The sequence below is a fragment of the Protomyctophum bolini genome, assembly GCF_963924005.1.
Source record: "Protomyctophum bolini genome assembly, chromosome: 16".
In the NCBI taxonomy this organism is placed as follows: Eukaryota; Metazoa; Chordata; class Actinopteri; order Myctophiformes; family Myctophidae; genus Protomyctophum; species Protomyctophum bolini.
In genome coordinates this window covers 9,545,032-9,570,859 of record NC_137877.1, presented here as the reverse complement: position 1 = coordinate 9,570,859, position 25,828 = coordinate 9,545,032, and the positions used below count along the sequence as shown (strand labels likewise).

Genomic DNA, 25,828 nt, shown 5'->3' with positions numbered 1-25,828 from the left:
GCCTATTCAATTAACAGGCTATATAAAATGATATAGAACCTCATCCGCTATTTAGCGAATATGCTAAACCGGACGCTTAATTGAAAGTATATATTATAGGCCTAACAATAATGTATGTAAAATGACAGGTCAAAACGTTATACCGTCCAAATGACATTTTAAATAACTGAACACATGGGTCTATCATTTCTTTAACAAGTTTCAAAATAGTTGATGTGATTTAGGCTAATCGTCTTCGATGTCATTCTCAATCAAACATATATAGCGCAGCATATAATGTGAATTATTTCTAATTCAAAACATGTTTGGTTAAAAAAAGATGGCTTAAAGAAATAAATAAATAAATCTCTAAATACGTTATTAATAGGTAACCTGTTGGAGTTCTTTCGTGTTTGGTTTCAATTATATTTGTCAACTCAACAAACACAATTAATACGAGGGGGCAGTTCCAGAAACTCCTCATTTTGTAGACTATCTCACGATCACGTAAATTAAATTATCGCCGAATTAATTAAATGTAGCCTATACTTCTTTACTCGCAGGAGTAAGTCTCCCTAGGCATTTTAATGACCCATAATTCAATTAACCGCCTCCATCACATCATTGATTTCTGGAAAAGCTGCTGAAAGTTGAATTCTGAAAAGTCGAGCCGCCAGTAATTGCTCAAGACACAGAGAGATGGGGGCTGGGCTGAAGTGGCCGTGTGTATAAATAGTGTGCTCTCAAATACACAGTCATAACAGCAGGAGTGATCTCACCTCTTCTCCCACCCCATTCCATATCGCTGCTAGCACCAAACCGACGCACCGAGAGAGCATAATAGTTGCAGCAGACAAAAGGCACCACAACTGCTTAATCTTACGGTGGATTCCCGTGTTTAATCCCGGACCACTGAGCCACACACAATGGAAGAACTTACGGCGTTCGTCTCGAAATCTTTCGATCAGAAGACCAAGGAGACCAGCAAAGAGAGCATCACGTACAGGGAAGTTTTGGAGAGTGGCTTGGCGCGGGCGAGGGAGCTGGGCAACTCGGAGACAAGCCTACAGGACATAACGGAGGGCAGCCACTGTCCCGTGCATCTGTTCAAGGAACACGTTGAACTAGAAAAGGAAAAACTGAAGGACTTTAATGTTTCGAGGGCGTCAGAAGGTAAGTTTTGTTGTAGTACTATCTATCCCCCATTTTGTGCCGGAAAACATGTCTGAAGTGTGCAGTCACTCAGGGCTCGGGGAGCAACAACCCCGATCCGATCTCAAAATGTGCGTATAGCGAAAATCCGTGGCAAGTATAGTTTGGTTTGGATTGTATAAGAGCACACGTTTTCACTTTATTCAGGCATTCGTTCCGCATTTTGATTAGTTTTAACGGATAGGTGTTGCATGTAAACGAAACCTTATAGCCTATGGCAGGCTACAGTCTAACGGGCTAAAGCATGATGTCCATCGTCTTAACTATTTTGTTGAAGCATATAAGCCTACGCGGAAAACATCGTATTATACAACAGCTGGTAATTCCTGTAAAATAAAACCTATCAAAGTTGCAGTTTTCCAAATATATACTCCTCTGTTAGGCTAACGTTAAATAGCCTATAATTGTTTATTAATTGCATCCGAGTATAGGCCTATTTTCTACTCGGCATTCAGTTAAACAGGGTATAGTAAATACTTTTGTTTGTAATATGACATTATATACTTTCTGCAGTATATTGATCATTGTAATTATTATAGCCTATAGTTTACAGCAGGTGCACAGTACATGTGTCAGCAAAGCCTTCCTTAAATACACCTATACAGTAGAGTAGGCCTACGTTATTGTCACACATGCAGGATTACAGGTGTAAAATATAAATAGGCCCTATGTTAAAAACAATACTGCATTCACGCATAGAAATTGAAATGGAAAATAGGAGGCCTACATGGTTTCCATAGAAAATGACATATTCTATAGTTACAGTGATGTGTAATATAGTTTAGATTGGGAAATATTGTGTAACGCATGTGCTGCATGCAATAAATTTCAAACAATATAGGTAAACAGTACACAGAACATGTATTAACATAAATGCTATAAAGTTAAAAGCATATTAAACAAATCTTTAGATAGATCCTTAAAGCCTGGCTATGTGCAAATAAGCTGCACATTTTAATTAAAAGAAAATAACAAGGTTTGCCACTTTTGTTATACAGAGCTGCATAAGACATTTACAAATGCCGTGCAACTATATTTGACCTCTTTCATCTCGATAGTCCAATCTCCTTTGCTCTTTAAATCCGTTGTACTTGTGTATTGTATAGCTAAGCTTATTGCCTATACCTTCATTTACATATGCAGGGTCACTGCAAAACTGTTCATTGTGGAGGTAAAATGCAGGCATATAAGTTATATCACACAAGTCATATGAAATAGGTAGTCACTCCATCGATCTATATAGGCCCATGCTTGTGTGTGTGTGTGTGTGTGTGTATGCGCGTGTGTGTGCGCGCGCGCGTGTGTGTGTGTGTGTGTGTGTGTGTGTGTGTGTGTCTGTCAGACAGAGTGTGAGAGAGTGTGTGTGTGTGTGTGTGTGTGTGTGTGTGTGTGTGTGAGGTTTGAGAGTGCATGAGTGACAGCTCCATGCAGGAGTGTGCGAGTGTAGTGCGATATAGACGTCCAAACGTGCAGTATTTATTTGTTCTAAAATCCCACGGATCATTTAACAGGGATATATGAGTGCAAGGAGAAGAAAGAGGACGTGAAGTCGGAGGACGAGGACGCGCAGAGCAAACTGAAACAGCGGCGGAGCAGGACGAACTTTACCCTGGAGCAGCTCAACGAGCTGGAGAGACTCTTCGACGAGACCCACTATCCCGACGCGTTCATGCGGGAAGAGCTCAGCCAGAGGCTGGGCCTGTCCGAGGCCCGAGTGCAGGTAGGATGGTTATGAGGATGAGGATGATGATAATGTTGGCCTCTCTAAATCTGGGGCCGCGCAAACTTTTCCCATAGACGATATGGTTTTTTTTTGGCCGCTTTTGGACCCCTTATCTGAAAAGATGTTGTGCCCAGGGAGGGACCTATAGTATATGCATGCAAGTGTTGTGTTGGTAAAACGTTTCAAAATATATTAGATTGTTTTGTTTTTTGCTTAAAAAAACATTTCAAGGCGTATTTTTTTTTTTCTTATTTTTTGGGGAAATTATAGACATGGCTGTGCAGTGAGGCCTTGTTATGTGAGCCGTTGCGATATTGTTAAACTCAGTTTGACGCTTTTTGAACTATATAATTTCGCTGCATGGGGACTTCCCTGGGACCCCGTCATCGACCCGTGGGGGTCCCCGGACCCCACTTTGAGCTCTAAATCACAGACCAGGCAGGCCTATAATATGATCTCTCAACATCACGAAACGGAATTACGGGTTCTTTTTTTTTTTTTTTTTTTTTTACAGAAATGTCCTCCTATGTGACAAATGAGTGGATACACAAAGGTTTATGGAGACGGCGTCTCGAATCTCGATTCATTCATTCCCAAACAGCCCTTCTTTGACAGGTCCATGGGAAATAAGATTGGAACGAACACAACATTAGAAATCAAACCTGATTGTTGCGCAATGTGTATAGCCTATAGGTTATAGCAAACATTCACTGTCCCCTTTTGAAATATTATAAATCTTTAAATAAAAACATTTGGTGAAAAACATTATGCAATTATAATAGTCAATGTTTCATGGCCGTTTCTATATGGTTGTTTTGGAATATACAAACTCCAACTTATTCAGCAGCTTCTAATTAAATTAAGTTCATTTATTCAAGTGTCTTATTGACGGATGCATGGCCATAAACATAAAGGAGATATGGGCCTATACGTTGTAGGCGTAAAATACATATTATTTGTGGAAAATGCGTAATAAGCCTTATATAGTCTACAAATCATGCATGCAACATTTCGCTGCATGCAGGCTTATACCTGTTTGAGTGGAGACAAAACAAACCCCTGATTATTGATGCATGCAGCTGGGCTTAATACTTCAGACGAACGCTATTTTTTACACCCAATATTAAACAACCAGTAGTATTTTATAGGCTAAAAGTTTAATAATAGCCTAATCTCATTTAGTAGGCCAAAACGTTTTTTTCCCTCTTTTCTTTTGCATGGTTAGTGCAAAACGGTCTTGATTTGCATTATTTTTGCTTTATGACTCTGATTTAATTCAGAATCAATCTATCTTCAGACAACTGAACCGTCAGTGAAGATAGCCTTAGTTGTGGTGAGCCTGTAGGCCTACAGTATATACCTCAATGGTTGCACCAATTGCTTATGTTATGTGCCTTGGAAAATCTTACCACGTCATTAAAATTAATGAAGAGATTGAACGGCTGCTTCGGGGGACACGCTTTTATGTCACTCACCTCGTTGCACTGCTCATTTTCTCTGCAATATCTGCCATTGGCTTGATGTACTGTTCCCATAAAAACAGATTAGAAATAACTCAATTCCATCGCAACTCCATTGCTTGCTGTTAAACTATCTTGTTGGGCGAATAAAGAGACATTAGAGTCGCGTTGCATGGAGACGACCGACTACCATTTTGGGAAACAACAAACGGTCTTGATTTAGGCTAATTCACTCGCGTTTACAGCGCGGGATTTAAGGACCCCCACTCTTTTCGTCTTTTGGAGAAAAGATTAAAAAAAAAAAAACCTTCACAAAGCAATCATTTAACATTATTTAATCGCAAATCTATTGAAAGTGGATTTCATAGCGTGTTGCTGCAGATCGAAGGTGCACTGCATGTGCACACTGCGCGTCTCGTCGCGGAACAGAAGCCCTGCACTCCGCGCAGCTGTCAGGAATCTAATTGAAAGTTATGAGAGCTTGGTGAGGAGCGGGCAGTAATTCTATTACGACTAATATCTTTCGGTTTCTGGTGCAGAGCTAAATTAAATGTCATTATTCACTGACTCTAATAAAAATCAAAAGGAAATTAGATTAGGGTATTTGTGAAGCGCATCATTGAGTGGTCCTTAATGAAGAAATAACTGTCTGAACCAGTGTAGTTCACTTTGCTTAACATACTGGCACGTAATTCGAATTGATCCCGAGCTGTCTAATATTAGTCCGAATTTATCAAAAGTTTTTCTGTGTCAATACAAAAACGCCTCTGATTTTTATAAACACCTTTTTTCCCTTTTCTACCAGCCTCTGTTATTGCTTTGGCTGGTTCTGATATATTGGATTACAAAACTGCTCAGGCTATATAGGCCCATATATAGCCTATATATTCGTGTTTATTTACAAAATAGGACTATTTTACGCATTTTAACGTGTAATAATAATAATAAGGGTAATAATAATAATAATAATTATTATTATTATATTATTAATTATAATACATCATAATTAATAGTCTAGCCTACACTATAGGTATACTATTGCCAGAATCTTGTCCTATAGCCTATATACACAATACAAATCAAGAATGTGCTTTTATAAACAGCAAGCTACGCACTTTTTAAACATGGCAGTATGTCAATAGTGTATTGCCTACTTTATCGACACGCGTATTATTGCTGTCCCATCGACACGTGTTCAACGACGTCCGTGTAACTTAAAATGGCCCCGGCACCTTGAGTAATTAGTGTGCGCCCTTTGTGGTCCGCACATAAGTCGCTAATTCTGCAACTGTAAATGATAATCATTATGGGGTCGGAGGGGAGAGGAGATAATGGGATTCAAGGAGGCAAATTATGTTGATGATGATTAACAATAAGGTGTAGTGTAGCCTACAGCCCGCTGCTCCGAGCTATAGTGAGCAAATTGGTCGATGATGGTTAATGGAGGAGCATTTTTCAACCTCCATATCCTATAGATTTTTTTTTACGCCCCCAAACTATTTGATTAACTTGGAAATTATTTTGTAGCTAAAGGCTGTGGGTTGCAGACTGGCCCCTTTTATAGCTATATTATGAAATTAGCATATACGGTATAGGCCTGCTGAATATCAATTATATTATTAATACTATTATTTTAATCAGATATAGGCCTATATATAGAATAAGAATGATTAATGGAGTTTTTTTTTTTTTGGTATATTGAATTTCTGTGTTTAATAGGTTATACGATTTCAATTACAGGTTTGGTTTCAAAACAGAAGAGCAAAATGTCGAAAACAAGAAAACCAGATGCACAAAGGTAACTTGTGTAGGTTATATAACTTATTTATTTTCATTCTTTTTTTTTAATGTTGATTCGCTCATGGTGTGCTGAATTTGAATTTAAAGCCAGTTTGTTTATAACAGAGTGGCCCTTCTTATAGTTAGCAGAATTCTTAGCATTCTAACTATGCAAGTGGAAATGTGTGACCCATGCTATATGCCTCCTCCTGATCTGACTGTACAACAACTGTCTGGCTGTCTGACAGACATCTCTCCCTTCTCTGCAGGTGTTATTCTGGGCACTGCCAGTCACCTTGACGCGTGCAGAGTAGCTCCCTATGTCAATATGGGAGCCCTGCGGATGCCCTTCCAACAGGTAAGGCCATGCATGCACATTCTCATGCATATCCAAATAGATGAGGAAGTTTAACAAGGCTCCATGAGAAGCGTTATTATAATTGGTGGAACCATTTTGAGAATGGGCCGTTTTGAGAATAACTCGAAACCACATAATGAATGTGGCCGTTCAGACGCAAATCTGTTAAGTGCGTATAAGCCTGTAATTGAACGGTATCAATGTAGGCAGTGTTGCGCTTTCTTAGCAAAAAATATTACTGCTCAGCATTTTGGCGAGTATATATATAGGGAGGTGATCCACTCAGAAAATCGGGGGGGGGGGGGGGGGAGAAAAAAGGCAGATGAAACCTCTGTTTTGAGAACGATTTGGTGTGTGTGTGTGTGTGTGTGTGTGTGTGTGTGTGTGTGTGTGTGTGTGTGTGTGTGTGTGTGTGTGTGTGTGTGTGTGTGTGTGTGTGTGTGTGTGTGTGTGTGTGTGTGTGTGTGTGTGTGTGTGCGTGCATGCGTGCATGCGTGCGTTCATGCGTGCGTGTGTGTGCGTGTGTGTGTGTGTGTGTGTGTGAGAGAATGTGAATGGTGGAAACTGGTAATAGATAAAGGCCTGCTTTAATTATAAAAATCAAATCAATGTGTACTATAGTTTATCTCTTTAGTCTTACATAATAGATAGCCGGTCAAAACTATATACTTTCTGTAAGTCTATATGGCCTCGTAAATTGTCTTCTTGAGACAACTTGTTCTGATTTGGCACTATATAAATATTGATTGGGGGAGAAAGAAAAAAGTTAGCCATCAGATGTAATAAATCATGTTAGACTCTGTACGTATACGCTACATGTGTGTGTGTGTGTGTGTGTATGAGATGGGTGGAAGGAAGAACTCAACCTCAGCTCACTTTTTTTTAAACCCTCCTGCTTGTGTTGAGGGGGTCGGGTGGGGGAGCAAGTGTGGTGTGAACTGTGAAGGGAGAGGAGAGGTGGACAGACATTTGATCTGCTACTATAACTGCACAGTAAAAGAAAGAAAGAAAGAAGGGGAGAGTTATGGCTCCATCTTTACACTCTCATATAGTTAAATGTACACTCTCGGATATCTCGGTGTGTCTTTTAGCATCCACGGGCTCTTCTTGCGTTTGTCTGCCTCACCCCTTGTGAAAAAGCCCCGGCCTAATTAAGCGGCAGGCGCGAGCACATAAAAGAGATGATGAAAGGAGGGAATGGAGGGGGGGGGTTCTGATGGATATTGGCGTTGAGCTGCGCTGGCAGGGGTGGAAGGCACGAGGCCTGCATACTGAGAGAGGTTCAACTCTATACGAGGGCTGAGACGAGCACCGTGGCAGCGCACGTATACTGTAAAGGCCGCGCCGCGCCGGCACTTTACACCAAGGATATCACAGTGCACCCGAGGAATGGAAAAGGCCAGTCAAGACACACACACAGATAGGTTAGTTATAGGCCATGTGTATGTGGGACACGTATACAGTATGTACCAATGCATGCATGGTCCACGGACAGTTACACAAGTTTGCACTTGCATGGACACACGATGTGCAATATGCCCACGCACGCAGGGGAGCACACACGCACACGCATGCACATGCACATGCATGGACACACAATGTGCAATATGCCCACGCACGCAGGGGCGCACACACTCACACGCATGCACATACACAATTTGCACATGTGTGCACACACACGCACGCGCGCACGCACGCACGCACACGCACACACACACACACACACACACACACACACACACACACAGGCAAATGTTCACCACCTGTTGGGGACTGATCAGTTTCTGTCATGTCCCTTCCAATTTCAGAGATGGAACAGCTCCAGGGAGAATTGCTTTACAAATTACGTAGGTTTCATGAGAGAGTCAATTTTTGTCATTTTGTCATTTTAGTCATTTTGTGTTTTACTTAGACTAGATTATGAAGAATGTGCATCCGTAGATTTGTAGAATTTAAGTTGCTATTTTGAAAAAAAAACGGCAGGCAAATCAAATATGAGGAGAGGCTATCCCTATGTGTGCAGCAGTTTGTGTTTGGCACTCGTGTTATTGCAATGCTGAGCAAATATGAATATAGCGTGCCTCATGAAAGGCACATTTTGTGGTTTATATTAATTTTCCCATTCACTTAAACAACTTTAATTTTAGTCAATTTCAGTGTTTTAAGGCATTTTGAAATCAACCTAAGTGAAAAATTGGTCGAAATGGCTATAGCCAATAAGTTAAGACTGTGACCATAGCCTACTTTGCATGAAATGAAACGTTATTTGCGTTGGATGAGACATGGAGAAACAGTGTAGTTTTCCTACCGCTTCCTGCGGTGCTTGAAACACATGAGAAACGGCATGAGGCAGCTTAGTTCCCTCTATGAAGTAAGAGGATGCCTAATTTTCACCTAACTTCTCATAAAATAAATGCCAAGAATGTGAAACTGATATTCTATGCTCCGTTTGACTTCTTCTTCCCTATATGCTTTATAGGAATATGTCTGGATAAATATTTATAACTCCCAAATAATGTTGAATTTCTTTTTAGTGCAAAGTTGTTTATTTATGCAATGGAATACATTATTAGAGGCAGTGCATATTTCCAAGGGTATAATGGAGTTCTCACTGTGGATTAAACAAATCTGCGCTGGATCCTAGAAAGCCTTTGATTCTCAGACTATTAAATTGGATATGGTGTCTGAGACCAATGTATGATTCATTAACTTTTAGAATAGCTGACATGAAAACGGGGCTAAAGCTCAGGGCGCAGCCCTTAACTATTTTCTTAGAAAACACACTGTAAGCAACGTCTCCGAGGGGGTAAAAACTTTTGACGGGGGAAATTTAATAGTGTCAGACTGTGAAACCTAAATCCTTGACTCTCTTCACACACACACACACACACACACACACATGGCCTGAGGGGGACTGGTGGTGGGAAGGGAACGACTAACCCCTTGGCTTTGTGTTTCTGCGCTGCTGTCCCACAGGTCCAAGCTCAGCTCCAGTTAGAGGGCGTGGCTCACTCCCACCCCCACCTGCACCCTCACCTGGCCGCTCACGCCCCCTACCTGATGTTCCCGCCCCCTCCCTTCGGACTACCAATCGCGTCGCTGGCCGACTCGGCCTCGGCGGCGGCGGCGGTCGCGGCGGCCGCCAAGAGTAACAGCAAGAACTCGAGCATCGCCGACCTGCGACTCAAGGCAAGGAAACATACCGAGGCTCTGGGACTCTGACCCGCAACCGGGGCTACCCCTCTACCGCTCGCCTGATGCCTCATAATCGCCTCTCTCACACGAGACTGAGCCTGTGAAAAGGGGCCTTGACACTCACAGCTAAAACTAAACTAAACTAAACAAAACAAAAAAAAAAACACTTGAGCGAGAATGAAAGGGAGAAACGCAGACACACAGAAGAGAGAGAGAGGGGGGAGTAGAGAGAATGTGTGTGAGAGAGAGAGAAAGGGGGTGAAACAGTGGAGGAAGGAAGAAAGAAAGAAAGGAGGAAAAAAATGAAAGAAAGAAGGAGGGGAGAGCGAGAAAATTGTCACAAAACCAGCTGCCAAAACAAACCACTTTTAGAGAACGGTTCGGTAATTAAATACCAATGAAATCACCTTTTACTTTTCGCCCAACAGGCAGGACTTCTACGGGGCCAATGGCTCAGTCCACTCCAGGCACAGATCACAACCCCAGGACCGTACAAACACATGTGGATGTCTGTCTGAGGGCCGGGGAGCGGGCCGGCTGGTCAGACGAGGAGACGTTCATACAAAGCAAAGTGGCATGAGGCAGCATGGGGCAGGCAGCAGCAGGGTCAAAACTATAGAGCTTCACACTGACGCCGCCGTGGGCCCCGCCATGTTGACTTTTTGCAGTGGCTTTTTGAGCATGAGCTGAGAGGGGCTGGGAGGGGAATACAGAACCTATACCCCACATACCTTCGAGACATCGGAATGGCTCTCACTCTTAGGACCCCCCCATCCCCACCACCACCGCCTCCCTCTACATGCCCCCCCCCTACCCTCCCCCTCCCCCCCCCCCCCTCCAAAAAAAAGAAAATTAAGAAAATAGGCCATATTTGTCTCTCTCCAAACCACTGTGTTCCCTGCTGCTGCCAAGTGCATGAGTACCAATGGAGGTTTACAGACCTTTATGGGGGCTGGCCTCTGTCCCATATCTTTATGCTCCAACAACTGTTTTTTAAACACTGCCATGCAAAACATGCCAACTATACCCCTTCCTCATCCATAAAGTGAAAAGTCACTGGCCTCGCCATTAGGGTTTGATGTCCGTATGCTATGGACTTGTCTTATAACAAAAGCAACAAATCCTTTTCTTCTTTTTTTCCCGTGGAGGGAAGAAACATGTTATTCTGTGTGTCGCCGGGCATGTGCCATGAGAGACTACGTTTTGCATTCTCCCGAGTCCTCACATTGCGCTCTCTCTCTCTCTCTCTCTCTCTCTCTCTCTTTCCTGATTTATTTCTGTTTATTGTGCTGTATCCTGGGTAAAGAAGTGAAGATAGCCTTTGCACTCCAGGTCTTGTATGTGGGTGTTTATACAAATAGCACTACAAGCAGACTACTTTACTAAATGAGGGGAGGGGTGGGGGATTTGATATCATGTTATCAAAAAAAAAAAGGACATTATCATGGATAAAGGGTATAACTGCGCTCTTTTTGTTTTGTTTTGTAATTCTGAAAATATGAAGAAAGCATCAGTTAAACTGAAATGCAATGGTGTGCAGTTTAAGTGCAATACTGTAAATAGGAAGAAAAAAAGTAAAACAGCTAGCAGTTAATCCTCAATGATAAAGAGAAACCCAGTGATTTTCAGTCTTTTTTTTAAGCACTGATATCGTTGGAGTGTTGAATTACTTTGCCAAACACACCAGTTTTTCTAAGGCAGTGTATATTATGTTAAGTTGAATAAACACATCCACAACCATGTGCCATATCCCAAATGAACTCTTATGTATTCACCACAGTTTTTATATACATCCGGTACAATTATAACTTGTTGAGGTAGACACAAGCACATTTTCAGGATAAAAAAAAAGAAAGGAAAAATAGAAAGAAGCAAACAAAATACCCCCAACTTAACTTGATTAACATCTGTGGAAAAAAAACAAAATAAAAACAAAACAATGTGAAAATCCACTAAGATCTTTGCCAATTGCTCATCGCAAAAATCAACAAATCCTTATTGTAAACCAAACAACGCTGTTAACTCTTGTTACATATGCCATTTCATGGTTTGTTTGCCAAATAATCCATATAGAGTTAAAATTATTGAGAACATTTGGAATGTTTTAAAATAGTTTTTTCCCCCTCCATACTACAGTTATTCTTTGGGGAACTGTCAAAACGCTGCGGTCAAAGCGACCTCACACACACACGTAGATCCTAGCAAGGTCTACCTCTAACATCTAACAATGTACAACCAATCTAGAATTGTTTATCTATGTCTCTCCATTTTAAATTAAACATATGGGTGTTTTTAATTTATTATTTTGTCTCAAAGTTTATGAAAGATTAAATAGTTGAACTACAAGTGTACATTTTTTTTTTACATGGCTTTGCATTTATTTTTGTATGTTTCTTTGTTTCCTTTTCTTTTTTTGAAGTGTGAAATTTGAATTGGGAGGTGTGGCTGTAGTGCTTTGTTTGCCTAAAATGTAGCGTGTCCGAGTTTACAAACATTTCAGGGACGGTTGAATTTTAACAATACTCCATGGAATTTGTTGTACCCCAATACCCACCAATTATTAGCATTTCATATGCAAGCATGCCTAAACATGAATCATCATTACAGTTTATGTTTTTCCCTTTTGATTCACTAAATATGAATGTACATCTTGTACAAGTAAACTATCAATAAAGTTATAAATATTTGTACTTGAGTTTTAAAATATATATTTTTTAGAGCGTTTGTATCATACAACATTTATTGTTACGGACAAGCCCTTGCACAGTGACACGTGGCTGTTGTGGAATAACCGGCGGGGAACCTTGCAAAGCCTCTAAACAAAACAAAATTAATGAATGGAAAATTCTAAAAATCACAATTTTCTAATTGATAGTGAAATATGAGAGAACATTTAGGAGACAATGAGGCCAGTACGTACACTACAGTAGTACAGTACTACTGTACATGCTGCATGTGTATCATCATGCCATGTTGTGTCTGATGCACAGCAGCTGTCTCGCAGTGAAACCTGTGAATCAATATCAATATAGGTCCGGGTCTGACATTCTCACAGACTCCATGTCAGTTCGCTCAGCTCATCACATCCAATCTGAGCCGCACACCAACAGAGAAAATTGAGCTGCTATGAAATCCAGATGCACCCGCTCTTCTGCATTGACCCCAAATCTTGGAGGAGCCCAACATTATATCTAACTCTCTGTCTCTCTCCCTCTCGGTGCCTCCCTCTCTATATCTGTCTCTCTTTCTCTCTGTCTTCCCCCCTTTCTTTCTCTAAACCCCCCTTGCCTCTATATGTCTGCCTCTCTACTCTCTCTCTCTGTTAGTTAAAATGACAGAGATAGTATTGGTATGAAAAGTGGGACTGTAACTTTGTCAAATAGCCGCAAGAGACGGCTGTAACCCGAGTCGGGAAGCCTAAAGGAAAGTGCAGGAAAATAGTAGGCAAGCAAGAGATTTGAGGGATATATATAGGACATCTAATCCTCTTTGAGCTCACTATACTTTTTTTTTCTTCCCGAGGAGCAATCTTTCTCCCTTGTTTCAATGGCAATGATTAACTTTGAACAGATGATACAAGAAGGTCAATGGCTAGCGTATGTTTCTGTGTATACATCTGCATCTGAAATTATTAACTACCCCACCCCCCCACCCAACACACACGCAAACATAGACTTACACGCCCCGTCCACTTGTTTCACCCGCACATACTAAATTTTGCACGTTCATAATGGCAGGCCTCTTTTTTTTCAAGTGTATTAGCTTCCTTTGGGAACTTAAATCCAGATGTGTGTACACAAAGTAATTACAGCATGTGGTATAGTGCCCTATTGTCTGAACCCCATGCAGGAATTAGCTCAAATGGCGTCCTGTTGAGCCCAGTACCCCCTAGAAGGTCGTTGCACGTTTAATTTGTACCTCTGTGCTCATACATCAAGATTGAGTGATATAGTCGCAGACTGATGGCTCCGTATTTACCCAATGACCCTTTTGGCCGGGGCCCGCTGGGCCAGGTCTGGAAATAACAGCATCCTTTTATGTGTACTAATAATTAGCTAGGCACACACAGCCATCCATCAACCTCCAATGAGCCATGGCTGCTTTGTCAACATGTTCAAGCACATAAAGCTATTTATGTTGGCCTAACAAATACTGAATAATATAATAAGAACGGAGTGAGTGTGTATGGTGGCAGTGGTGGTGGGGTGAAACGTGGCTGTGTAAAGTATTTAGTGTACAATATGCCTAGTCTTGAGTCATTTTATTGTTAATGAGCATTTTAATTCATTTTCTCATGTATATATAGCCTAGTAAGCCTATACAGTATATGTGTGTGTTGTTTTCAGAAGCACCACTGGATACAAAACTATAATGTCTCTGTTTTACTCAATTCGTTTTACTTCAATATAATTTCTGTCCTTTGGCGAATATGTGCTACGATTCACCCACATTTGAATAAACATTTTGATATCACATGCACTAAATAGTAGAAAGCTGTGTGGTGCCAAATGCAACATTGAAAGATGAACATTTCATAGTCTGGGGGTTTCGGGGTCCACTGTGAACCATTTATGTGAACACAATTGGTCCGAAACAGAAAGACCCACAGAAAGTTTCAGCCGCAGTGCTTACGCCGCACCAGGCCTATTAGTCAAGTGCTCTGGGGGTCACGTGACTTTTTTTCCTTTTTCTCTCCATCACATTTCATTCTCATAATCCTATTTAAATGTCACACACAACTATGATCAGAGGGAATGTGAGCTGTCATAGAACCCATTGTAAAGCTCAGGAATGCCTTACACAGTGTGAAAAATAAGACCCAAGTTAGGGCAGAGAAGACGTGCAGTGGATATCGGCGCTCGCATGATATTGTCATAGCTGAAGATTTGTTATTTTCAACCGTCGACACCGCCATACTAGAGAGTATGAATTATTATCTTATCATGTTGCTGCTTCTGTAAAGACTTGAGCTGAGCTACTAGGCATGACTGACTGACTAGTAGGTTCCCAAACGGTGTGCCGAGACACAGCGGTGAGCCCTGAGACAAATCCAGATGTGCCTGGGAGTTTGTGTCAACCACACATTGTTATTATCTACTGTACAAAAAGTTATGAATCTTTATGAATTGACGATATCATATCATTGGTGCACTCCTTTAGATATATAGAGGCAAATTCTATTGCCTAAAAATATTACACACTCACGTGAGCACGCACGCACGCACGCACGCACGCACGCGCGCACGCGCACACACACACACACACACACACACACACACACACACACACACACACACACACACACACACACACACACACAAACACTTTAACATTCAACCTGGTGCTCCTTTGGGGCATGTAATTAGAAGAATATTTCAGAACATCAGTACGTTTTTATCTTTTATTTTTAGTACAATGCATGGCGAGTGATGCGACACTTTGTGAGCTTCATGTTGATTTGCTATTTTTGCTATGAATACGGGTGTGCCTTGAGATTTTGACTTGCCCAATGGTCTGCATTGGGCACAAAGAAGCTTTAGTATCACTATACATTGTACTACACTGAAAGTGACCTTTTGTTTCATATTAGGATAAGTTGGTTGTGAAGTAACACCAAGTAAATCCCCTTCCAGTGGTATCAGTATTAGCTTGAAGCAAAGCCACCCAGCGAAACCTCAGCTGAAAACAATCGAGTCAAAGTGCTGAAGTCACTATAGCCAACCATAGATCAAAGCCTGCCTTTCGACACAGTTTGTTTGGGTTAGACTTTGGTTTGCTTTGTTGGATAATGCTCATAAATGTAGCTGGAGTCAACAACAGTGCAAAAGTATATTAAAACTAACATTATAAGACTAGATCAACATTTTGTATTATTTCACAGCAAGAACATGGGGTATCAAGTATTTACACATTTTTAGGAGTGCATATAAAATTTTCATCTGATATGGGCATAAGCTCACATTGACCACATAGTTTTTTTATTTGCAGTTAAAGTATTCAGCTTCGACCGTGTTAGTTATACAAATAAATAATCAGTTATTTGTCCACTCACAATATAATGTCCCATATATTTGAGACCATTACTATCTGCTATGAGGCCCATCTATAAATATTGAAACTTAAAACTAGACTACTCCCTTTAGCCAAGGTTACTGTACGCAAGCCATGTGTTCTGGCAAGTATAAAATGAAAAAAGAAAGTGATATAGTGTTATGATATCACTGCTTGGCTAAGAGATGATACTTCACATTCTTTGGCTCGCCCTTTATCCACTTCCATCACATGTATTTATTGCATACATATACATTGATTAGATGTATTTGACTCAAACAATAACAGCAGTAATTGCACCGCTAATGCAAAAAAGGGATGATAAATGACGTGCAGTTATCTAGTACTTGTCGTCGGGGCAAGTTTGAGTTCTATTTGGATTTGAATGTTTTCTTTGGGTTTGTGCAGTGTTCTGTTTGGCCCTGGCTTAGAGGAGACCTCGGGTTGCGGAGTCAGTGTCGTTGCAGCTCCATCCAGTGGGCTTAGAGTATTTCTGATCTTTTTGCTGCGTCTCTCCTGTCCGTCTCCCTCTGATGGAAGAGCATTCAGTATAACCAAGTAACACACAATTAATCCAATATTATGTACACAGTAAATCTTGGAATTTAACATAATTCGATGAACTAATTTAGTTGTTTTAATGTGCACTCTTTCTTAAAATAAAATAAAAAAACATTTTTTTTCTTTTCTTTTCTTTTTTTAGCTTTTCTACCTTTATTGATAGTACACAGTGGCGACAGATAGCCAGAGAGTGTCACATTCGCGACAAAGTCCGACTCGGCATTCGAACCCGCGTCACGCGCCGTCACGTCACGCTGTGTTACAGCCAATTGCTATTCGTGGCACATGCGCCTGAACCGCTAGACCAGCAGACTCCTATAATATACACCCTTGAGTGTAAACAATATACAGCACTGACTTCATTTGTTCTAGTATGAACAACTAATGAAATATTCACTGACCCAAACAATCTCACAGATCATTTTGAAAGAACTTCTCTCAAGTTTATTTATTGACTTACACTAAAGTATGTTTACAGATTCAGGGACATAGTTTAATTTCTTGTCTTGGTTATAATCCCCTTGTTTTGGAGATGTTTTCTGTTGCAGTTACAGAGATAACACTAGATCAAATTGTTTTATGATGCCATTTCTGTCATCTGAACACAAGTCCATCAGTAGAGTAGAGCACTTAGTTCCATTTTCTTCAAAGCACTAAACTATGTTAGATACATAATTTGGCTGAATGTAGTCACTGCAATAATGCATGCTTTGCTTTTATATTAATCAAACAGCAAATGTATATTGTTTTGTTGTTGCTTAAGATTTTAATGCAAACAACATGGGCATTGGGTAAAATTGTACAGTGAAACAGGAAAAGGGAAAGTGCACCAAACCAATGGTTAACAACAGCACTTCAATGTCATAATTCAATTTGGAAATGTCTTCTGCTGAAGTTATAGCCTTTACTAGAATATATTTCAAAGATATTGTAATTACCCAACTTCAAACTAGTTTTTAAACAGAGAGAGAGAGAGAGAGAGAGAGAGAGAGAGAGAGAGAGAGAGAGAGAGAGAGAGAGAGAGGGAAAAAAGTAATTAATACTGCCATTATTCCCCAGAAAACAGCAGCTTATACTTCCAGTCTACGCCTCCTGTTTGTACTGTACTAGCTAGGCCTATACAGTAGCCTATGTGCCACGGTATCCGGAATGCTCACCTTAATACACGGTGGGGGTTCATGTATTCTTGTATTTGTTTTACTGAGAATAAGGTTAGAAATACATTTAAGGTTAGGCATAGTTTTACTGGGGTTAAGTTTAGGAATAGGGTTAGGATAACCGTTTAAGCATAGTCTGTAGTCTGAAAACCCACCTCTTCAGACTCCAACTTGGCCCGTAGCACTTGCCCTATAGCCCCGGCGACCTTACAGGCATAAGCAAGGCTCAACTTATGTAACTTAGATAGCATTTTATGTAGACATAGCACTATATAGTATGCATAGTTCATTATATAGATATTCCACTGTTAGGTTCATAGCTTACGGTTGATTCATGATAAACAAAAAATGTGTGTATATGATGTATTGCCATGTTTTTTGTTCTTGCTTAATGTAAGTCGCTCTGGATAAAGTAAGACCGTCATGCTAAATGCCTAAATTGTAAATATTTGTTTACTTAGGTTACGTTTAGGGCTGTACGCCCGGGGTGACTATGTTTCGAGGTGAGCTTTCCAGTATCCTGTGCCACAGCCTGAAACTCCATCTGGCCATACGACACTAGTCAACATCAGTTGGCTAGTAAACACTAAACGCTTTGGCTGCTTATGCGATAGTTGATGTGTTATTTTACGTTTACAAAATAGGCTACCAAAGCCAAATGGGCAGGCAAATATGACTAAGTGGAGAAATCAAAACAGATGTCAACAGTAAACATAAGCATTAGCAACCATCCCAACAGACCATCAGAGCAGATTCCAAGGCCTCTAGCTCCAGTGCTCAAGTTTGTTCAGATGACCAGCTGAGTCTCAATTTCACATTCCACAGACCATGCTAAAGCAGGTGGTCTCCGGCCGCTACATTTTAATGACATTTATCATGCATCGAAAGGAAAAGAGATTCAACTAAATTAGATGCTCATGGTACAAAAATGTTTGTAATTTGTTTTAGATATTTTGTATGGCTTTTTTGGCCTTTATTTCATAGGGTAGCGAGCAAAGGCAGACGGGCTCGGGACTCAAACCCGCAGCACGCCGTCAGGCTGGATTACCGGCCTAGGCGCCTGGACCGCTCAGCCCAGGCGACAGAAATAGATTTAAACAATGTAACAGGAAATCTACTGTAACAATAACTTTAGACATTTAGTATAATAGGCTAGTTGCTTAATATTATGCTCAGTCACCCAGATTGGTTTATGCTAATCTGGACCGGGGTGGAACAGAGGTCAAGGGGATGATTTCCTCCTTTAAATACAAACATTTGGTCTGTTACTTACAGTATCGCATTTTGTTTGACGTCCTGATTCTGTCTGTCTGTCTGTCTGTCTGTCTCTCCAGAGCTAATGTCACAAACAAAATGTGTTTTTGCCAGGTGATTGAAAAGCACCTGGACTACATTTGCTATTCGCGACTGTGAGGACGACCTTAGTAGACACTTTTTCATGCCTCTAGGCTGCCTCTAAGCCAATGGGATCAGCCTGCCCTTACCCATTAATCCCATAGTCTGAACGGCTTAAAAAACATACTCTGAACACCACAACGTGAAGCCGTGAAATAGCAGTGGAAAAAAAAGAAACAAAAAATACAAAAAAAAGGAAAAGATGCACAACGGAGACGGCCAAGCAGCAGCCCTCGCTGCACCTGGAAAAGAAGCCATTTCACATATTGTAAACACCCATTTTCATACAAAGTGAGGAAATGAAAAGGAAGGCTTCTCTTATGATTGGGCCAACATAAACATCTGGGTCTGCGAGGCTATAGGCCAACATTGACCCTGCAGGCTATATGACCATTTATTAACATAACTAATTGAAATAAGGTAGCTTAATAAAATATTTCGATTTCCACAGTCCATATAATTCATGTTCTACGCCTTGTTCTCATCTCATCTCAATTATATTCCTCTCCTCTCCTTTCGGCTCCTGTTACGAGCCTTCCCTCAATGCATCTGATCTTTGTGAACAGATAATAAACATCAAACTGCGTCGCTGTGCGTGTGTACATCAAACAATGAACCTCTCCCATGCTTCTGGTCTCCATAGACATGCGCCACAGGGGGGCAAACAGGCTTCCCCCCCCCCCCCCCCCCTCTGCAGGGTGGCTGGGAGGGGGTTTTAGAGAAGAAGGCGCCTCACAGATTCAGGGCAATCAGACAGAGGGTGAATGTTAATGAAAAAGCAAACAGCCCACCACTGCAATTTGTGCTGGAAGCCATGTTAGAGCAATTGCTGCTGTGCTGTACTTTTCTCTCTTCTCCCCACAAACAAGAAACATGGGGGGGGGGGGGGGGGTGTAATTATATCTGCCATTGCCAGTCTCAGGGTCAAATGTGTTAAATAACACGGGGAAGTAAATGAAAAGGACTTCCGGTTTTGGATTATAACTAATTGCAAAAATGCTAATATATATAATGGTTGTCGAAAATGTCAAATGCCAAAAAGCTATCTTGTGTGGAGGATTCAAAAACAAACAAGCAGCATATTTGGTCTTGTTGTGTATAACTTAATTCTGTTCTAATCAACTACAAACATTTTTCATGTATCACTAGACCTGTCCCTGTCGTCGGGCACCTCCCTACTTGGGATTGGGAATGATGCAAGGTGGGAACAATGAAAATCGGGAATGCATACCCCACCCTAGTATGCAATACCCGTTATATATAGCACCCATTTTAACTGTCTGTAAACGTCTGTGGAGAACGTATGGAGAATGTCTGAAGAGTGCAAAGGGCAAACTGACTAAGTAATCAAATGACAGGTGTGGGGAATAATGCTGCCATGGTGGCAATCAATTGCCTCAGGCAGAGGCTGGGAATTGCACAGGTGTGGTGACCTAAGCTCATTAGGTCCACTGGCAGAGCCTGACCAGAGCCTTTTCTTGTGTGTATGTAATGAATTTGGATTGAGGGGTCACTAGTACCATGATGACAGTACCATCATTGCATAACTTAATGTGAATGCAATCACTGCATTCAATTTAGCAAAATATGGCAGTGGGTGTATTATTCATCTTTTCCTATTTGGATCCGAAGCCACTGGCACTGTCTGGTTTGTCCATCTGCACCTGCATAGATTGATTGGTCATGCCTGCCTGAGGCCTGTCATCATGCGCTTGTTTCTAGAATGCAGCATTTTTGTTTTTCTTCACACCAGAAACTTGTGTCTTTGTTTATGATTCAATATTAATGAGAAGCCTCTCTGAGAGTATCCTAATTATGTTAGCCTCACAATGTCAAACGTCTATTGCAAAGTTTTTTGGAAAGAAATGAAGTCAGCACTCAGCAGTCCCTGGAGGAGCTAGCCTATACTGTAGCCTACAACAGTTGTATCCTGAGGACTTCAGCTTTACTGGGCAACTCCACAACAGCGTCCGCCGTCCGCCCTTGATTATGGATTCCCACATGATTGAAGACATCAAAGGTCAGAATTGAATTGTAATTTTTGCTGAATGGATTTTCATTTATTGTGCCCATGTTGTCTGCTGCTATGCTATGGGGTGCTATCTTGCTAATTTGTAATTTGGAAGTGAGTTGAAAGGAACTATAGCTGTTGTTATACTAATAGGCTGCCTGGGAGAGTGTGCGTGTGGTTGTTTTATACTAGTAGCTGCCTGGGAGAGTGTGCGTGTTGTTGTTTTATGGTTGTTGAGGAGCGCTCCCCTGTCCAGCTGAGGGTTTGTGTCATTGTGTTAACACCAATATTGAATGCCATTGACAATGGATGGCCAGCTTTGAATGTTTGTGTAAAGTAAACACAAACATTGAAGGCGAAGGTGTGATGTTTTGTTTACATTTTGGAATGTGATGGGTCTTGAATGTGAAGTGTCTTGTAGCAGCCTGACATTACACCTGTCAATCTCTAAGACACCTGACTTAATATTTTTAGGAAATTGAGGGCAAAAATGAGTATTAATTAATTAAAAGAATAGTATTAATTAATTCATTAATACCAATATTTTGCATGCGCGCTCACAGTGTACCGAGAAATAATTTTCCCAGGCCAAGGTAATAATTAATTACTGCATATACGCCACATACTGCCTATGTTAATCATTAGTCTCGGCAAGCGTCAATAAACGTAAGTTACGTTTATTCAGTTGTATAAATGTTTTGATCTGATCTAGTCGAATGGCTATACTCACATTAGCTACGGATCTCTATCTGTTGTCAGCCGTAACACTGGACTGCGCCATCTTGATTTGCGGGCGCACATGTGCTTTCAGTTGCTTTTTATCTCCAATTACCCGTCCCAGGCGGCATTACTGGTAAAAAACAACGCTTATTGCACGGAGCGTAGCAGTCGCTGTAATGGCGCCGGCCTGCACTTACTTCTCATCGTCCAGCGAGAGATCAACATCCGGTCGAGACAACACACACACACACACTGTTATGTCGACACAACATCCGGTCACGGTTGTTTTTGGATCTTCAAAATAATGCGCCCAGGTATTTAAAGTCACTGACCTCCTTTAGGTCAGTGACCTCCTCTATTGTTGTTGGGGGCAGATGTTCTTGGGGGATGTTATATAGGTTATGACCTCAGTCTTCTTCGCATTTAGCCTGAGGCCAACTTTGGCGCACTCCAACTCCACTCTGGTCAGGAGAGCCTGCATGTGCCTGCCTTACGTGGTCAGATAGCAGGCAGATGTCATCAGCGTAGTCCAGGTCTGTGAGGGTTTCTTCAGCAGGGTTGTCTCGTAGTAGACCTTCTGTGTACGATAGTGAAGCCGAGCTCCGGCTCCCTTCCTTTAATAGCTTATCTCAGAGCATAGTCCGATACTATTATATAAAAAGGAAGTGGGCTAGCTGTGTCGATCTCCCTGCAGCACTCCGGTTTGGATGTTGAATTCCTCGCCGTTACCATCCGGCGTTGTCATTAATCATTCTGTAATTAATCCTGGCCGGCCAACGGTTAATTACTTAATTTGCTTGCATATTGTTTTGATTTGTTTATTTGCTGTGTATCTCTAGTTTTTGAGGATCCAGTAGTAGGCCCTGATCTGAATTCTTCATCCCATAGCATATCTGCCCTCTTGGGGTGCAAGTGTTTGGCCCGACGTATTATATTAACAGTCCGACAGGCAGTCTCTACCCAAAACCTAAACTCACAGGGTAGTTTTAACCTGCCATGGGTAATTTTAACCTGCCACGCATGTTGGGGTTGGGAGCCACGGGTGAGTTTTAACCGTCCATGCATGTCGGGATCGCCGGTGTTGTCGGACTAATGCCTGTCAAACTGTCTGTTATTATGTCAAACCAACGTATGGTATGCACTATATGCACCCCTGCCCTTGGGCTCAGTCCCACTTCTAGGATCATGATTTCCCAGTTATAATACCCCCTCTTCCCTTATACTTAAATATATTTTTCTACATGTTGAATATACTTGACAGTTTGGTTACATCAGCCTCTGGTTTTGTTCATTCTGAACCCGTACTTATAACTTGGGGGAACCTTAATTAACTTGTTCAGTTACGGTACATTGTGGTTAATATGGTTATGGTTAATGTTATTGTAGGATCCCTCACTCCTTGTGGAGAGTACCGGTAGTCATTTCATAATATAGCCCAACAGATTGAATCATCAACTGCTTATAGTATACTATACTTACCACTCTTTGGTTGACATGTTCTCTACATTATTATTTTCATGTCATTTGGACAGACAAGGCTGTTATTTACATTCCTGCCCACTGTTCCCAGCAGTCTCTCATGTGCGAACATACAATAATTGACAAGGCAAAAACAATCAGCAGCCTTTATCATAGCCGTGCCCCGTTGCCTTTTCAGACATGCACACAATGCCAAAACAATGTCATCAACACATGCAACGCACAGAGGGATGCACACGCAGATTAGACACACCAACGGACCGACTTGCAGAAACAACGGTCGGACATGCGATCGAACCTTGCGCTGCTCCCGTGCTTGCGGTTAGGGTCAGGTTAGGGTTTGAGGTAGATTTTCGGTCTAATGACAGTCGGACCAATAGCAGGGGCATGTCTTCTGGCACAGATTTGTGCTCCTCTGAGCGACTTTATCAAGCTAATATCATACTTTTTTTTGCCACCATTGTTAAATGACTGTATGAGCGCGGTGAACTTGGCGACATGAGGGACGTCGTGTGCGGTGGTCCTGGAGGTGATTGTAGCACCCAGCCAAGACCCGGCCCACAACAGCCCTGCCAATCGGGCTCAGCCCTGTTGGCACGACAGGTTGTGTGTCGGTCTGGCGAGTGGGAGACTAATCCCAGCTCCTGTGACATCACTACACATGCCATCCATGATAAGGTGTAGTCAGCTCTTGTCTATTTGGTGCATGTGTGAGGAAGCATATATGCAGTCTGTAAATTACAAAAAAGAAAAACAAGACACAGGATTTAAAGAGCCATTTCACCGGTGGAAGAAACTGCAGTCACTCAATGTTAATAGTATTTGTAGTAGATAACAGTAGCACAATTTGAAATTTGCACCATATGGCCAGAAGAATAATGACGTCTGTGTGTTTGACTGGATTGCTGAATTCCTACAATGCCCATAATGCTTTAGTACACTTTCCCTCCTTGTGGAGAGGGGGAGGCAGCAAGGATGTGTGACTTTGTAGTCCAGGAAGGAAGTGAGACCACATTTTCATTTGCAGGTTTTTGGTCATGAACATATGGCGTCATGACTAAAATATAATATAAAAAAAACATATTACGAGTCTACGTTATTCACAACAGAAGGTAGAGTTTGCATATAGAAAATAGAAATGTTGATATGAAATACATTTCTGCAAACTTTTAAAACTATAACTAACTAGATAAATTAATCAACACTGAGCAATTGCATGGCCAATTTACACATACAAATAAATAAAAAATAAACATATTTTCAAAGTTTTGCAATATTTGCTTTTAGCAAGCCTTCAGCCGTGGAGAGTCGATCCACTGCAAGTCCACAAAGGGATTTTATAGGGGATTAACATTGGCCTTACATATTAAGCTCTTGAGTCTCTGGTCTAAAGCTGTACTTTCTGAGGCCGGGTCAACAGGTCAACGATGACTGAATGAATTCCAATTTTCTTGTCCTGAGGGGACCTCTAACATCGTACTTGTAGGAAGCGTTATTTACATAAAATATGGTCAGCAACTCTCTGTGTGCAGTAAAGGAAAAGCTTATGACTGCACATCAGCCAGATTTTGTATTGGCATTAATTTTTTTTTAAACTATGGCCAAGACCTTAAATAGACTTTATATACAACTAATTCTGCAATGGTTGTCTTTACAACAATTGTGGCCACAACTGTGGCTATATGACTAAAATGTCTGAGTGTCGGAACATTATAATGTCAATAACCTTAGCAGCAAGAGCATTTATTTGAAGGTATAGACCTCCAAAAAGGGCCCCATGCACTTGACAAAATGTACTGTATAGTATCGCCTTACAAAGCATGCCCTTTGAATGAATGAATGCCATTCCTTCTGTGCATTTAACAGTTTTAAAAACCAGAATGTGCTAACAAGCCAGCAGGACCATTAAGAGTGCTGATTGATAAAACCCAAAGTCAAACACATGACTACTTTTTTAGTCACGCTTGAGGAGATCCATTGTGACTGCAGGAACACAATGAAGGGCCAGTAATCCAACGAGTACAATAATAAGACACAATATGTAGCATTATTAATCACGCGAGGCCCATGGCAATCACTGTGAAAATGATCTCATTTGCATGGATGAGTCTGGGGCTTGTCTATAATCATATTGCAGCAAATGTTGTTGGTTTTGTGCGTCCTATTCTGCGCATTTTTTCATTTTTTCTTTTATTCTTTAAGGAAAAATGCAATATTGATTGAGCATCCTGGGCTATCGTTTATGAATTATGCACACATTTCGGCTGAATAGAAAACAGACGCATGGTCAAATGAACCGCTTAACATAACAATTTAATGCCAATCAGAGAGAAAATATTTAAAATATTTTAATAAACCGATGCATTTGAATAACAAAATTGGACCTTGAGAATGATCTCTGGGTTTCATTCGTGCAAAGCGACCTTGCATAGTTAAGTGATAGGGCCAAGTACTAATTCGCTGAAATTAAGAATAAATAAGCACACATTTGCATTATGTTATTACTGTGCATGCATATTCAGTGCTATGCATGCTTGCCAAATGTTTCCACATGACCACTTGACTTCAATAATCTAAATTCATAAAGAACCTTTGAGTCATTAATGCGGAGAGGTGGGAGGAGACTGCTTTTCTCCAAGTCTACTAAGGGCTGCACATTTTGACACAATGAGATAAATATGAATATCAATGGGAGACAAAAGGCATGTATAAGAAGGGAATGCAATCCCCATGGCAGCTCACATGAGG

At 41.1% G+C, this 25,828-nt stretch overlaps 1 protein-coding gene across 4 annotated transcripts; it reads left to right on the top strand.

Moving 5' to 3' along the window:
• Positions 1-754: 754 nt before the first annotated feature.
• On the top strand, positions 755-12,396 carry shox (shox homeobox). 4 transcript variants are annotated; one of them, XM_080785405.1, is made up of 6 exons: positions 755-1,152; positions 2,703-2,911; positions 6,115-6,172; positions 6,423-6,511; positions 9,488-9,700; positions 10,135-12,396. In XM_080785405.1, the coding sequence occupies exons 1-6, from the start codon at positions 906-908 to the stop codon at positions 10,222-10,224; spliced, it is 906 nt and encodes a 301-aa protein (XP_080641531.1). In that variant the 5' UTR covers positions 755-905; the 3' UTR covers positions 10,225-12,396. The 4 variants fall into 4 exon arrangements, with proteins under 4 accessions (XP_080641531.1, XP_080641529.1, XP_080641530.1 ...); XM_080785403.1 differs by having other exon boundaries at positions 6,402-6,511; XM_080785404.1 differs by having other exon boundaries at positions 6,115-6,181.
• The last annotated feature ends 13,432 nt before the right edge of the window (positions 12,397-25,828 follow it).

Excerpts from the sequence above, each read along its gene's own strand:
- shox (XM_080785402.1), top strand. The coding sequence starts at position 906 with ATGGAAGAACTTACGGCGTTCGTCTCGAAATCTTTCGATCAGAAGACC. Across the intron at positions 2,912-6,114 it reads TGTCCGAGGCCCGAGTGCAG|GTTTGGTTTCAAAACAGAAG; the intron begins GTAGGATGGTTA and ends TTTCAATTACAG. Across the intron at positions 6,512-9,487 it reads TGCGGATGCCCTTCCAACAG|GTCCAAGCTCAGCTCCAGTT; the intron begins GTAAGGCCATGC and ends GCTGTCCCACAG.